Source organism: Dama dama, chromosome 30 (genome assembly GCF_033118175.1).
Source record: "Dama dama isolate Ldn47 chromosome 30, ASM3311817v1, whole genome shotgun sequence".
In the NCBI taxonomy this organism is placed as follows: domain Eukaryota; kingdom Metazoa; phylum Chordata; class Mammalia; order Artiodactyla; family Cervidae; genus Dama; species Dama dama.
Window position 1 is genome coordinate 87992061 of NC_083710.1, and position 15117 is coordinate 88007177.

Sequence of the window (15117 nt, forward strand, 5' to 3'; positions counted from 1 at the left end):
GATCTGAACCCCAGAACCCCCCGGTACCCGAGCCCCGGCCTTGATCTGAACCCTAGAACCCCCCGGTACCCGAGCCCCGGCCTTGATCTGAACCCCAGAACCCCCTGGTACCCGAGCCCCGGCCTTGATCTGAACCCCAGAACCCCCTGGTACCTGAGCCCTGGCCTTGATCTGAAGGCAGGGGGAGGAGGTGGGCCAGCCAGAGGGGCCGCACCGTGAGTCCATGGGGCTGCTGGGGCTCATGCGGCCCCGCTCAGGGCTGGGGTCCCGGCCCCGTCCAGCAGCGCGGGACACCTGCCCCGTAGCCCAGCCCCGGGACGCCTGCCCCGTAGCCCAGCCCCAGGACGGTCCCATCATACAGGGTTTCTTCCGGGAGGCGTATCTCAGTCTTCCTAAAACTCTGGACCACACTTCAGTGTGAAGTCTGGGGGCCAATCAAAACAGCCAGGTCGCCGTCAAAAAGCATGGCCAGGCAGAAAAGGTGGCCCTAGACAGACATTAAGGGGGCCTGTTGATACCCCGAGTGGGACTCAGAGCCCCCTCCTGCTTGTCCAGGAGCCCACTGTGCTGCCTGGGGCCACCAGTGAGCCCCAGTGAGGAGGTGAGATGCCAGTTCAGCCGCTGTGGGCTGGGAGGATGGACCCGCCCCGGACACTGGACGTCCAACTCGAGCCCGGGATCCTGGGGGCGGCTCGGGTGGGACTGCAGCGGCTGTGACACCCACCTTGGGCCCTCCCAGCACGGGTGCTTGCTGGGCCCCCAGGGCTGCTCTCAGGCGATGCCCGCAGGGCAGGGCCAGGCGTCCCCCTCAGGTGGCCCCGGCAGCTGGCCGCTGAGCAAGTGGCGTGCCGGTGAGGGCAGCCTCGCAGCAGGGCCTTGGGCCCCCTGGGCAGCGGGAGGGGGCTGGCGGGCATGTGGGCAAGAGCCCGCCGTGGGCACCTCTCCTCAGCGGCTCTGCTCCTGGACGGGCGAGGGCGCGGAGAAGGGGTGACCCGGGATGGAGAGCTGGGTGCTGGTGCTGATCAACTTCCGTCTCCCTCCCAAGGGGGGCGAGGCCCGATGGGGAGCCCCGGCCTTCAGGGCTTTCCAGGCGTCACCCCTCCTTCCAACATCTCTGGGTCACCGGGGGACGTCGGCGCGCCCGGGATCTTCGGCCTGGAAGGTGAGCGGGGCTCACACCCCATGGGCTGGAACCTCTGGCACAGAAGCCTGGTCACTGGAGGCAGGGGACGCCTCCGATCCCCCTTAAGGACATGATTCTGAGGGAGGCAGGCCAGACAGGAAAGGACAGCTCTGACTCCACTGCAGGAGGGCCCGGGAGCGTTCCCTGGCGGAATCGATGGGCTTTCCCAGGTGAAGCAGCAGTAAGGAATCCGCCTGTCAATGCAGGAGATGCAGGTTGGATCCCGGGTGGGGACCATCCCTGGAGGAAATGGCAACCCACTCCAGTATTCTTGCCTGGAGAAGCCCATGGATGGAAGAGCCTGGTGGGCTACAGTCCACAGGGTCGCAAAGAGTCAGACACGACTGAGCACAGAGGAATCCAGTCACAGAGTCAGAACATGGATGCCGGGGACGAGCGCTGGGGCGTGGGGAGGAGAGTGCTCAGTGAGGACAGAGCTTCAGCTGGAGGATGAGCACGTGAGCTCGTCCAGGGAAGGATAGTGGTGATGGCTGCACGGTGATGTGAATGGGTGCACTCCAAAGTGGTTAAAATGGTAGATTTATGTTAGCATATTTTACCATAATAAAAAGCAAAATTAGCTGCCCAGGGTTACACACTTGCCAAAGCCCATCCCCCAGGGGTAACTTTGCCTGCATGCCTTCCTCCCGCGTACACTCACCTCTCTCCCGACGGACACCGGCAGGTTATCGAGGGCCCCCGGGGCCACCCGGGCCTGCAGCTCTTCCCGGAAGCAAAGGCGATGAGGGGAGTCCAGGAACCCCCGGAAACCCCGGGACCAAAGGATGGGTCGGGGACCCCGGGCCCCAGGGCCGGCCTGGCGTGTTCGGGCTCCCGGGAGAAAAAGGTAACACGGGTGTCCCGGGAAGAGGGAGGGCTTCTCTCGGGGACGCTGGCCAGAGATGGCCAGAGGCCCCCACCCACACCAGCCCCGCGTGTCCTCAACATCCTGCTTGTCTTGAAGGGCCCAGAGGGGAGCCAGGATTCATGGGCAACATAGGCCCCACTGGGAGCGTGGGCGACCGAGGCCCCAAGGGACCCAAAGGAGACCGAGGACTCCCGGGTGAGTGGGTCTTGGGGGGATGCCTCGGAGGTCACCGTGTCACGCTGGGGTGTGGTGGGGCCGGGGTGCTGGAAGGGCCGTCTCTGCAGAGCGAGGCAGCTCAGGGAGGCTGGAGAGTGGGTCCACGCCCAGGTCGAGATCAGAGCAGCGGTTCTCACGCCTTGCCTGGCCTTTCTTCTCCCTTCCAGGTGCCCCCGGTCCCGTGGGGGCTCCAGGCATCGCAGGAATCCCCCAGAGGATCGCGGTTGAGCGGGGCCCAGTGGGTCCACAGGGCAGGAGAGGCCCCCCAGGGGCTCAGGGGGAGATGGGGCCACAGGGCCCCCCCGGAGAACCAGGTGGGAGCCCGGCCGGGGGGCGCTGGGTGGGGGCTGGGGGGGCTCCCTGCCTGCCTGCTCTGTTTCCGCCTGTCCCTGCCCGCGGCACTCACCCGTGTCCTGTGGCCCTGCAGGTTTCCGTGGGGCGCAGGGCAAGGCCGGGCCCCAGGGACGAGGCGGCATGTCAGCCAATCCCGGATTCCGTGGAGACCAGGGGCCCGTGGGGCTGCAGGGACCGGTGGGTTTCGAAGGTGAGTGATGGGCAGGGTATGGGGAGGTGCCTCAGCTCCGCCGTGGGGCTGACAGGTGGGCCTTAGAGCTCAGGGAGGGGTCGGACGTGCCCCGAGATGAGCAGCGCTGGGGGGCCGCCCCCCGAGTCTGGCTCCCGGGTTATCGGGGCCCACCCCGTGACCCCTGCCCCTGGCCGGACGCCTGGCACGGGGTCCCCAGCACAGGCTGGCCTCCTTCCTTCCCCTGAGACTCAGGAGGTGGCTCAGAGAAGGAAGCAGGTGACGTGTTCCGAGAGACAAGATTCCTGAGCTCTCGAAAGCCTACGACGATGAACTACAAGTGACCGATCACATTATAGGCGCCACTGTGAAGTCTTTTATCGTCGGCTTCTAAAAATTACTTGCATGTAGGCAGGATGGGATAGGCCCGAAGTAATAGCCATTCGTGCAAAAAAACAAGTCCTAGGGGTTGTAATCCACCTGCACTCGGTTTGAGCCAGCGACATGCATGTTGTGCACGGTACGGACAGGCTGTGTGGTCACACCCGGACCCCAGCAAGTGTCCACATCACGCCACTCGAGCAGGAGAGCCTGTGACGCACCGGGGAGATGGTGGGGGCTGGGGAGGGGCATCGGGGCTAGGGGACACCCTGTGAGAGAGACAGGGTCACCTGTTGGGGGCGAATCAGCCGTTCTGCGGTGTCAGGGACAGAATTGGGGCCCTGGGTGGACATGTGGGGAGTCGGGTTTCTAACCCTGGGAATGGCCACTCCCCGAAGGTCCAGCAGGGAGCCCTGCAGCCTGGTGTGGAGGAGGCGGGCAGGGCTGGACCGCAGTGCCCCTGGGCCCCTGCACAATAAGAGATGCTGCAGTTCCCACTCGGAAGGGGGTCGGCTCATGGGGCCTCTGAGTCCACGCCCCTGCCCTCCACACCCACACCCCGCCCCTCCATCCAGTCTTCATGATAGCCATTCCACGGTCCTGGACAGGGAGGGGGTACTGAGCGAGGGTAAGTCCTCCCCAGGAGGCTCTCAGTCCCCAAGGGCAGAGCCACTGACCCCAGCCTTGGGGCCGTGAATATTGCCGTGCCCGCCGTAAGCACGCGGGCTGCGGTCCGCGTGGCAGGTGCAAGGCGGCCTCTCTGTCTCGCCCAGGGGAGCCGGGCCGCCCCGGGAGCCCCGGCCTGCCCGGCATGCCCGGCCGAAGCATCAGCATCGGGTACCTCCTGGTGAAGCATAGCCAGACCGACAAGGAGCCCATGTGCCCCGTGGGCATGAACAAGCTCTGGAGCGGATACAGCCTGCTCTACTTCGAGGGCCAGGAGAAGGCCCACAACCAGGACCTGGGTAGGTACCGCCCGCCCGCCGGCCAGCCCAGCCAGGGGCCACAGCCACTTCCTGAGTCCCCAGGAGGCACCCAGACGCTCCAAACCCGGGGTCGGGGAGCGAGCAGTGCCCTGTGTCCAGGGCCCTCTGTAAGGGCAGGGCGGAGTGGAGGCCCCGAGATCGAGATCGGAGAGCCGAGCTCGGCCCCGCCCCGCCTCGTGCGCCGTGAGCTCCCGGCGGCCGGGGCGAGGCCAGGCCCTGAGCGGGCGGGCACGCAGGGCCCCGCCTCCCGCGTACTCAGCCGACTCCCTCCGCAGGCCTGGCGGGCTCCTGCCTGGCGCGCTTCAGCACCATGCCTTTCCTGTACTGCAACCCCGGCGACATCTGCTACTACGCCAGCCGCAACGACAAGTCCTACTGGCTGTCCACCACCGCCCCGCTGCCCATGATGCCCGTGGCCGAGGAGGACATCCGGCCCTACATCAGCCGCTGCTCCGTGTGCGAGGCCCCGGCCGTCGCCATCGCCGTCCACAGCCAGGATGTCTCCATCCCCCACTGCCCGGCCGGGTGGCGCAGCTTGTGGATCGGATACTCCTTCCTCATGGTACGTGCTGCGCGCCTGCTGTGACTCGGAGCAGGGACCCGGGTGGAAATCGAGGTCCTCTCCCCGACCGCCTTGTGGCCGTTTTAAGACTGATCGGCGCGGTGGTTCAGGTTGGACACTGCACAAAGGCCTGGCCCAGGGAATGCGTGAGAGCTGGAATCCAGCCTGCACTTTGCTAAGCCGTGTTTGGCCTGGGGCTGCCCCCATCCGGGTGGGACACAGTAGTTTGCCACCAGGCCTTTTTACAACCTTGATGAGGACGATTTGACTATCATGACAGCATTCCTTACAATTTTCCTGTTTACTCCACTGTCACAGGAAGAAAGGAAAGTCCAGAGGGGTCTTGTGTTGCATTTATATTTATTATGACTGTCGTAACTCCCATTGTGTTGACAGGATACCCAACATGTTAAATATTTCATAAACTATCTCAATAACATAATATGTATGCATATATATTATACCATGTTTGCTAATTTTGTCAAAACGATAGGGAAAAAACCCTGGAATCTAGGGAAGGAAGAAAGAGATGAACAAGCATTGATTTTTTAACATTTTTAAGGGATTAGTGCTGCAGTAATTTGAAGCAACAGGATCACTAGGTTCTGTGCAGGGACAGGCAGCGTTCTACCTTAAGGGGCTCCTCCTGTCAGGGGACCTGGCGGCAGACGGAGCAGCCCCCGTTTGCCCCTGGGTCACAGAGGAGGAAGCACTGGTCCCTCCTATGTTTTAACTCCCTCGTGAGATGAAAAAGGAGCATCTTCTTTGTCATGGGAATGCCTGCCCTGTATCCTGAAGGTCAGACAGCCCTGCTCTTATGAGCATTACATCTTGAGCCATGTCAGAGGAGAAAGGATAAGCACACTTGCCCTAGTGGTCAAGAATCCACCTGCAGGAGACATAAAAGACGCCAGTTCGATCCCTGGTCGGGAAGGTAACATGGAGAAAGAAATGGCAGCCCACTCCACTGTTCTTGCCTGGAGAATCCCATGGACAGAGGAGCCTGGCGGGCTACGCCCATGGGGTCACGACTGCACAACTGAAGCGACTTAGCACACACCCATTATCCTCAGTAACCGCCTCCAGCCAGCCTAGACCAACATGGCCAGTGATAGCAGTAATAATAATTCAAAGCACACATACCCCCTCTTCATGCATGTTAGTAAAGGAGGAGGAGAGGGGCACTTTCTTTGGAGCTTAATTGTTTTTGGCCCCACCGCACGGCTTGTGGGATCTCAGGTCCCCAACCAGCGATGGAAGCCGGGCCCTCGGCAGTGAGAGCACAGAGTCCTAAACACCGGACCAGCAGGGAACTCCCTGGTGATTGATTTTAAGAGTCTGGTTCTGACCCCCATATTGATTTTATCTTTATTTTATTGAAGTATAGTCGGCTTACCTTGTCTTAATCTCCACTACACGGCAAAGTGATTCAGTTGCACGTACATGTGTTGTTCAGTCACTCGGTCGTGTCAACACTTTGGGACCCCATGGACTGCAGCACGCCAGGCCTCCCTGTCCATCACCAACTCCTGGAGCTTGCTCAAACTCAAGTCCACTGAGTCGGTGATGTCATCCAGCCTCTGTCGTCCCCTTCTCCTCCTGCCCTCAATCTTTCCCAACATCAGGTCTTTTCCAATGTGTAGGCTGTTCACATCAGGTGGCCAAAGGATTGGAGCTTCAGCTTCAGCATCAGTCCTTCCAGTGAACACCCAGGACTGATTTCCTTTAGGATGGACTGGTTGGATCTCCTTGCAGTCCAAGGGACTCTCAAGAGTCTTCTCCAGCCCCACAGTTGGAAAGCCTCAATCACACATACATGCATACAGTCTTTTTCACATTATTTTCTAAGATGGTTTATCACAGAATATTGTGCAGAGTTCCCTGTGCAAACAAGCTAACGTGTTGGCATCTCTTCCGCCCGCTCCCCCGCGCAGCACACGGCCGCCGGTGACGAAGGGGGCGGCCAGTCGCTGGTGTCGCCGGGCAGCTGCCTGGAGGACTTCCGCGCCACGCCGTTCATCGAGTGCAACGGGGCCCGCGGCACGTGCCACTACTACACCAACAAGTACAGCTTCTGGCTGACCACCATCCCCGAGCAGACCTTCCAGGGCACGCCCTCGGCCGACACGCTCAAGGCCGGCCTCATCCGCACGCACATCAGCCGTTGCCAGGTGTGCATGAAGAACCTGTGAGCTGCGGGCGCCGGCCGGACACGCCCCGGACACGCCCCTGGACACGCCCCCGGACGCCCGGGACACGCCCCCCGGGACACGCGCCCGGACACGCCCCTTCTCCAGGCCCGTGCTGTCCGGGGCCACTTTGGTGCTTTTCTTAACTTATTACCTCAGACGCCGACCCCTAAATTGACTGCTTTTTTTTTTTTTTTCTTTAAAAAACAAACCAAAAAGAGAAAAAGGTCACCAAAGGAATTCAGCACCAGCACTTGGACCGATAGGCCCTTGTCGCCCGCAGGCGCTGCCTGCTCCCCCAGGTCTGCAGGGCACCCTGTGCCCCCAGCACGGGAGGCGGTCCACCCCCCGCTCAGGCCGTCCCGGACTGCTCCGCGCTCGGCGTCGCTGACGTCCTGCCACGCACCCGTGTACTCGCCGCGCTCCCAGCCACCGCTGTTAGCCCGTTTTCTGAACTCACTTAAGGGGGGTGTGGGCGGATGAGGCCGCTCGGCCCGCGGGCTCCCGGGGGTGGGCCCAGGCCCCGCTCCCTGATCCCCCAGGACGCGCACCGTCCTCTCGAACGTGCCGGTGGCGTGAAGGACCCTCGTCCCCCAGGGAGGCCGACTGCGCCTCCTTGTGTCTGAAAAGCCGCTGCTGTCGGCGCCCCGCCATCGCGCTTCCCACCAGGTCCTTCCAGACCTCCCCGCGGTCCGCAGCGAGTCGGCGGACTCCGTGCGGCAGGCAGAGATGCCCCCGACGCCCCGGGCTGGCCTGAAGATCCACCCCCCGCTTCTATGCGCTGAGCTGTACCCCGCTGACTACCGCCTCCTCTGTAACCAGCCCAGAATAAAAGTTACTTTTCAACATTTTTATACCCCACCTTGTTGCCTGCCTGATTTCCTCAAGTTCGTAGGGCACGAAGTTTGCGCTGAACCGGGAACCCTGCATCCCGGCCCAGCTCCGCACCGCGCTGTTGTTTTTTGCAGGTCTCAGCAGACTGAACCGAAGCCTGCGGTATCATCATTAGCTCCTCAGGGAGCTGTATTTGTGTTTACAATGTGGTGATGTTTACGGAAAACACTCCCAACCTGCACTCACAGGGGTTAGGAGGGAGGTACCTCTAAACACGCTGCCAAAGTCATTCAATCCGCCCCAGCATAACATCCCAAATCAAATCCCAGAAATCAAACCTCCAAGACACATTTCTGCCTTCAGTTTCTCTGGAACCTGGCTGACGCCTGGGCATCCAGGTCACAGAGTTTATTTTTACCCTTCAGAGCTCAGTCTACATTAGACCTTCTCTGAGAACAATTTGTACAGTCACAAAGTAAGCATTCCATGTGATGATGTTATTTGAACGTGATCAGCACTGGGCTGGCCTGCCTTCCCCGGCACTGCCCAAGCCAAGGACTGTGTGCCCGAGGGTTAAGTGAGGACGTGACTCCAGGTGGGAAAGGGGGGGCCGGGTGGAGGGACGCTGCCTCACTACAGGGCTCAGGGTTCAGTCCATGCCCCCATGCTGGGGGAGGCCACACAAGGACCACTGATGGGGCAAGGCACATTTTCCACTTCCAGCTCTTGCCCCCAGGGGCCAGGCTGGGTCACAGGTTCAGGGGTGCTGGGCGGGCTCTGAGCACCCCAGGGGAGGCGACAGAACCAGGTGAAGGTGATGGGCATTATGGTAGGCTCCACCTGTGCGCAGCTGGTTTCCATAGCAACAGTTATAGTGGGACGCTGAGCCCTTAGAGGCCGAGGCTGCGGCCTGAATGATGCCCACACAGGAGGCTGGGGGGGGGGGGGGGGGCAGCTGCTCTTGCCAGACCCCAGTCCCCGAGATTGCGGGGTGGTCATGACACTTGTCACAGTCCTGAAGATTCCTGCTCGATTTGGTCTAGCCTCTCCTTTTAATTGAATGAAGGATTCTTTAGATTCTATGCTGTTTCACAGTTTACAAAAGGTTCTCACGCATGGTCTCCTATGGTTTAGCTTTGCCTCCATGTGGTTCCCAGGGCATTAGGCACCCAGCATTAAACACCGCAAAGTCCTGGACTTCACGCCTGAAACACATAAGGAAAGAAGACCAAGACCAGGGTCTCAATACATAACTGGACGCCAAACTGTAAACCAAAAAATATAAACCAAGTACAGACAGATAATCCGTCTCTGTCTGTGCATGAGCCCAGGATTCCGCACAAGTGTCGCTATCACAGGTGAAGATTCCTGGTCTGAATTCAAACAGCCAAGCTTCTGAACCTTGAAAGTTCAAGCTGCCCTTCACAGACCCGAGCATGCTGCATACGATTTCTCTGGTCTAGTTTCTCAGGGCTAAGAACAACCACTAGCCTGGAAGCTAAGGGTCCTTGAGTGGCCAACACTGTCCCCACTTTGCAGGGACAGTGAGTGGGTGCCCTGAGGTCAGAGTCACTAAGATGGCTGTCCCCACCCCTGCCACAGACGGCGCCCAGACTTACGTGAAACCACACGAGACGCCTCTGGACACACCCTGGCAAGTTGGAGGGGCACCGAGAGCCAGGCTGAGCCCGGGAGGATTGCTGCGGCTCCCGCTGCCCGAGAAGAGCCAGTCGGGAGAACGCCGGGGCAGGTCTGCGCTCAGGGCCGGGGGCCCTCGGGAGAGCTGAAACAGACCCCGCAGGCCACGGTGGTGTCCTGAGCATTAAATCCACTCCTGTGCGTGGAACGGCCTGCAGAGAGCTGGCGTGCACACCCTCGTGCGAATTTGGTGTCAAGTCCCAGCCTCAGGAGGAAGGGGGTGGAGGCTCCCTGTCGTAGGGGGGTTTTAAAGACGTTCCCATGGAGACGAGTTTTGCAAACTAGGCCGTGCATGGGACAAGCTAGAACTGCTCTGCAAATAAATTCCTGACGTGCATGAAAAGGGTGACGTTGGGCTGCAGGAGGACGATGAGACGGCAGGGCGAGCCCAAGCGAACAGTCCGCAGGCTGTAAGTTCAAGGACGCGGAGCCCCCACAGCCCCGGAGCCCCACAGACAGGTGCCCACGAGCCGCTGGGGAGGCGACGTGAGCACAGAAATTCCACATGTTCCACCTGCACCCAGGGACAACCAGGCTCAGGCCACACCTGGCCCCGGCCCCACCTCCAGGTGGCCACTCCCAGAAGGGGCCGTGGCTCGTTCTTTAAAAAGAGGAACAGCGATTGCAGGCACGAAGCAGAGAGGGAGGGGAGGATGCGGACGTGGGTGACTTTGGAGACGAGGGGCCCGCCCCGGCCCCCCTCACTGTGGTCCCGCCGATGCAGCCGAGACCTCAGCCTCCACTCCAGCCACACGGTTAGGGGAGGGGGGCGCAGGGACCACCCTCCAGGCACCACCCGGCAGGAACGGCCCTTGCGGGCACCCGGTGACTTCCAGAGCAAAGAGCGAGGCTCTTGGGTCCCACCTGTGTCTGGCCTCAGCTCCCACCACTGGTGTGTTTACTGAAGGCACACGTGCTCGTGTGCACAAGTGTGCACACACATCACACATGCATATACACGTGTGCGCATACACACGTCACATGCATATGTGCACACAGGCACACACATCCCTCGGAAGAGAAAGCACCTTTTCCGGTTCCCATAACTCCCAAACATCACTCACAGCCACTAAAAACAAAACTTTAAAAAAGCCACACTCGAAGTCATAAAGGCAAAGCTTCGTGAAGCAAATGTGTTCTCGGGTGAATCCGACTCTTTTTTATAGAAGTGAAAAAAAAGGAAAGCAAGGCTCTTCAGCCGGTCCTCCCAGCCGACGGTCCTCCCAGCCGACGGTCACCTTCGGGGACGGTCACTGGTCCTCCCTGCCGAGGACGCTGAGCTCGGGGCCCTCCCGGGCGGCCCCACCCGCCACCCTCCATGAGCTGTGACTCTCGCTCCATTTTACAGCTGAGGAGGTTCCACCTCAGGGGGTGCACCACCGTGGATGAGGGGACACAGCTCGGCCAGGGGCAGGTACTCCACCCCGAGCCCGCTTCCCCTGATGCCGCGCCCACGTCCCCAGATCACCGCTGTTGATGGAGCCCCAACTCCACACGGGTCCCGGGTGGCTCAGGGTGACTGCAGGGGGGAGGCACATCCCGGGGGCCCCGACACCCTCCCTGCCTGCACATTGACCCCCGGGGCCTGGCCGAGTGCAGACTGGCTCACGGAAGCCGTGCTTCCTTCCACAGCCAAGTTCAGGAGCCAAGGGCCTCCAGGTGGAGACAGAATGGGAGCCTGTGGGTCATTCGATGCGTAAACAGCCTTAAAATCGCAGCCACTTCCCAGAGGCCACTGGGCTGGGTCCAGCTTTCCCAAGAGGGAGACCCACACGCTCAGCTGGAGCTGACCTCCCTTACTGCACACGTCAGAAGACTCCCCTCTGCCTTCTACCTGCAGGCTCCTGGGGAGGAATTCCTGTGCTCAGATTATGAGGACGCTGTTCAGGGCTCCCCACACCTCCCTCCCACCCCGAGGACCTTGCCCCCAGCTAGGAGCCCCCGATTCACAGGGAGGAACGAGTGGATGACGCCCAGGAGGAGGGTGGGGTCCCTAGACATGCACCGCAGGGTGTCCGAGATGACGGAGTCCCGGGGACCCGACCAGCTCTCCTCCCTGAGGTGCTGGCAGCCCTGGACCCGTGAGATGAGCACCCAAGTGACTCCCCCTGGGCCCCCTCGACTCTGCCAATGGACAGGACCAGATGGGGGTAAAATGAAGGGCGCGCCTCGTCTTGGGCAGTGGGCGACTGCCCTTTAGAAACCTACACAGCCACGCCGACCTCCAGAAGCAAGGCGGCTCCGGGATGCCAGGCCCTAGACTTGAGATCGATGGGGGCCTCCATCTCTAGCCGCTGGGGCTCTGGCCCCAGAAGCACCTGTCCTTACACTGGGCCTGGGTCCTCACACCCCCACACTAGCTGCCTTCCAGATCGTCCGCCCAGGTGAGGGCCAGTGAGTTCAAGGCCAGTCCATGCAAGGGAAGAAGGTCCTGCAAATGGACAAGGTTGACCTTTCTCTAGCCCCCAGAGCAGACACACCATGTGCAATGTCTACACCGCAGACGCATGAGTGGCGTCTACACCACAGACCCAGCAGCCCTGCCCAGTTCTGACAGGGCAGGCTAAAGGATCCATCTTGGAGAAGCGGGAAAGATGGGAGCAAACCCCAAGGGAACGGGTTTGATCTAATGGGGGCAGGAGGGGGGGGATGCAGAGAAGGGCCGCCCCCGCCCCCAGTTACAGGAAGGAAAGAACCGCCGCAGCTGGAGCGGATCCTGTGCCGCAGCCCTGCAGAGGCCACCCCGGCTCCCACGCAGGGCCCTGCTCCCCGGGCCCTGCCTCCCTCGGTGACTCGCGGGCACTGTGGTCGTTCGTGGTCATCAGTGCAGCCGCTCTGCACGTGCAGGGCCAGCAGAGCTCATGGGAAGCACGGGTCAGTCCAGCCCCTTCCCTCTGGAGGACTGGACCATCTCCGATCCACTGCCCATGGCATCATGGGCTCTGAGCACCGCTCGCCTCGGCCAGGGGGAGACCTCGCTGGAGGCAGAGCTGCCAGATGTCTGCAGGAGGGCTTTCCAGAACAGCAGGTAGAGCCCATTCCACCAGGAGGGCAGGTTCAGAAACGACAACCTGCTCTCCGAAGATCCCAGCCTCGCAGCCTGTGAAAAGGGGAAACCGTGTTTCCAGCACCCAGGTCACAACATGCGAGTGTGCATGTGTGCTAAGTCAGTTCAGTTGTGTCTGACTCCTGGCCGCCCTATGGACTGTAGCCCACCAGGCTCCTCTGTCCATGGGATTCTCCAGGCAAGAATAGTGGAGTGGGTTGCATGCCCTCCTCCAGGGGGTCTTCCCGACCCAGGGATCAAACCCGAGTCTCTTATGTCTCCTGCATTGGCAGGCAGGTTCTTTACCACTAGCACCACCTGGGAAACCCAGATTACAGCATAAGCATCCTCTAGTCAAGGCTATGGTTTTTCCAGTAATCATGTATGGATGTGAGAGTTGGACTATAAAGAAGCTAAGTGCCAAAGAATTAATGCTTTCAAACTGTGGTGTTGGAGAAGACTCTTAAGAGTCCCTTGGACTGCAAGGATATCCAACCAGTCCATCCTAAAGGAAATCAGTCCTGAATATTCATTGGAAGGACTGATGCTGAAACTGAAGCTCTAATACTTTGGCCACCTGATGCAAATAACTGACGCATTGGAAAAGACCCTGATGCTGGGAAAGATTGAGGGCAGGAGGAGAAGGGGATGACAGAGGATGAGATGGCTGGATGGCATCACCGACTCAATGGACATGAGTTTGAGTAAACCCTGGGAGTTGGTGATGGACAGGAAGGCTTGGTGTGCTTCAGTGCATGGGGTGTCAAAGAATCGGACACGACTGAGAGAATGAACTGAACTAAACTGAAGCTTCCCATGAAGGATGCCTCAAGGCCCCTAGGAAACGCCCGACCTGGAGCTGCTGTTGAGAAGGAGGTTTCCCGGGACACTTGAGGGAAAGCTCAGAAGGTAAACCCAGGGCCATCTGTGGCCTCCCAGCCCCAGAGCAGCTGAGTCTGAACTTGGGAAGGAAGGAAGGAAAGAACATTCGAGGTCCCAGCCAAGGACCCCCTCCTTCTCCAACAGCTGGCTCACTAGGGCAGCTGAAGCCTCCTGGTCAGGAACTGATCCCCGAGAGGTCACGGCCAGAAGCCCGTGTGTGAGCTCAGACCCTGGGACAGTCTCCCTGGCCAGAGCCCAGGCCGGCACCCAGGGTCCTCTTGGGGTGGAGCCCAGAGCGCAGCCTGCTCTTCAGGGCCACCGTGAGGGTGCAAGGCTCACGCGCTGTTGATGGAGAAGGTGCAGTCCTCGGCCCTCCTCCAGGACAGGGGTCATGCAAGGCCACAAGCCGGGGATGCTCAGAGCGAGACAGTGCAGGGGCAAAGGGCCATGAGAACTCAGCCACCCTGACCTCAGAGACAGAAGTGACTTCACAGGATGCTTCCCTCCACAGCCTTCATGATGGGCTCCTGGGTCTCCCAGAGCTCTCCCTAGCAGAGACACTTTATGGAAAAATAAATACACCTTCCACCCACTAAATGGGAAACTAATCTACGTCAATGAAAAGTAACCGAATTGAACCCTTTTCTCTTTGGAATGGGCTACAGTTCTCAGATGTTGTAAAGAGTCTGCCTGTGATGCAGGAAACCCGGGTTCAATCCCTGGGTTGGGAAGATCCCCTGGAGAAAGAAATGGCAACCTACTCCAGGAGTCTTGTCTGGGAAATCCCATGGACAGAGGAACCTGGCGGGCTACAGTCCACGGGGTTGCAAAGAGCCGGACACAACTGAGTGACTAACACATCTGAATTATATTTTTGTTAGATAACAAAGCTTTAAAAGCGGAGATGAGCAAACATTTTCTGTTAAGGGCCAGAGAGCAACTCCCGTGGGCTCGTGATGGACAGGATCTCTGCTGAAAATTCTCAACTTGGTCCTTGTAGCCTCTGAGAACATATAAAACAAATAGGCGTAGCTGAGTGCCAATAAAACTTTATTTATAACAATAGGCACGGCTTATCTGGCCCAAGAGTGTAGTCTGCTAACTTCTGCTTGAGACACTTGGGGGGTTTATTTATATGTTTAGATGGAATATCTCCATGACTCTTAGTCCTATGATCTGGACAAAGGCAGAAAATATGTGTAAGTGGACAATTTACGTTTCCTAAAGTGGTTTGAGTACTAAATTTGAAATGAGTGACAGTGTAATTTTTTTTTTTAAAGTGAAGGAGAAGAAAAATCACAGATAAGACGACTCGTGTGTGTGTGGGGGTGGGGGTGGAGGGCAGGTCTTCTTTGTGTCAGTGCCTCCTGGACACTGGCCTGGGGAGTGCAGGTCAGCTGTCTTCCATTCTGCAGAGGCAATGAGGGCCTGTTGCTGCTGCTGTTTTTGTTTAATCTCAAGTCGTGTCCGACTCTTTGTGACCCCTGGACTGTAGCCCACCAGGCTCCTCTGTCCATGGGATTTCCAGGCAAGAATCCTGGAGTGGGCTGCCATTTTCTCCTTCAGGGGATCTTCCCCACCCAGGCAGATTCTTTACCGAGAAGCCCAATGAGGACCTGGGTAAGAATTTTGTCCCGGATGCTGCAAAAGTGTGAGGTCATGCTTCACCCACAGCCCACGTGAGAAACTGCAGGTCCGTGTGACAGACACTAAAGCCCACGGGGGCACAAATGAGGTCTAAACCAAGGC

General features: G+C 59.5%; 1 protein-coding gene across 2 annotated transcripts in view; it reads left to right on the forward strand.

Moving 5' to 3' along the window:
* The window catches only part of COL4A2 (collagen type IV alpha 2 chain), a 167106-nt gene extending 159337 nt beyond the window's left edge, over nucleotides 1-7769 (forward strand). For both annotated transcript variants that reach the window (XM_061133259.1, XM_061133258.1), the window contains exons 41-48: nucleotides 1046-1162; nucleotides 1869-2030; nucleotides 2148-2246; nucleotides 2435-2581; nucleotides 2695-2811; nucleotides 3945-4136; nucleotides 4433-4719; nucleotides 6654-7769. In XM_061133259.1, the coding sequence (XP_060989242.1) occupies nucleotides 1046-1162; nucleotides 1869-2030; nucleotides 2148-2246; nucleotides 2435-2581; nucleotides 2695-2811; nucleotides 3945-4136; nucleotides 4433-4719; nucleotides 6654-6911 (1379 nt within the window). In that variant the 3' untranslated portion in view covers nucleotides 6912-7769. The remainder of the gene's footprint in view (nucleotides 1-1045; nucleotides 1163-1868; nucleotides 2031-2147; nucleotides 2247-2434; nucleotides 2582-2694; nucleotides 2812-3944; nucleotides 4137-4432; nucleotides 4720-6653) is intronic.
* The last annotated feature ends 7348 nt before the right edge of the window (nucleotides 7770-15117 follow it).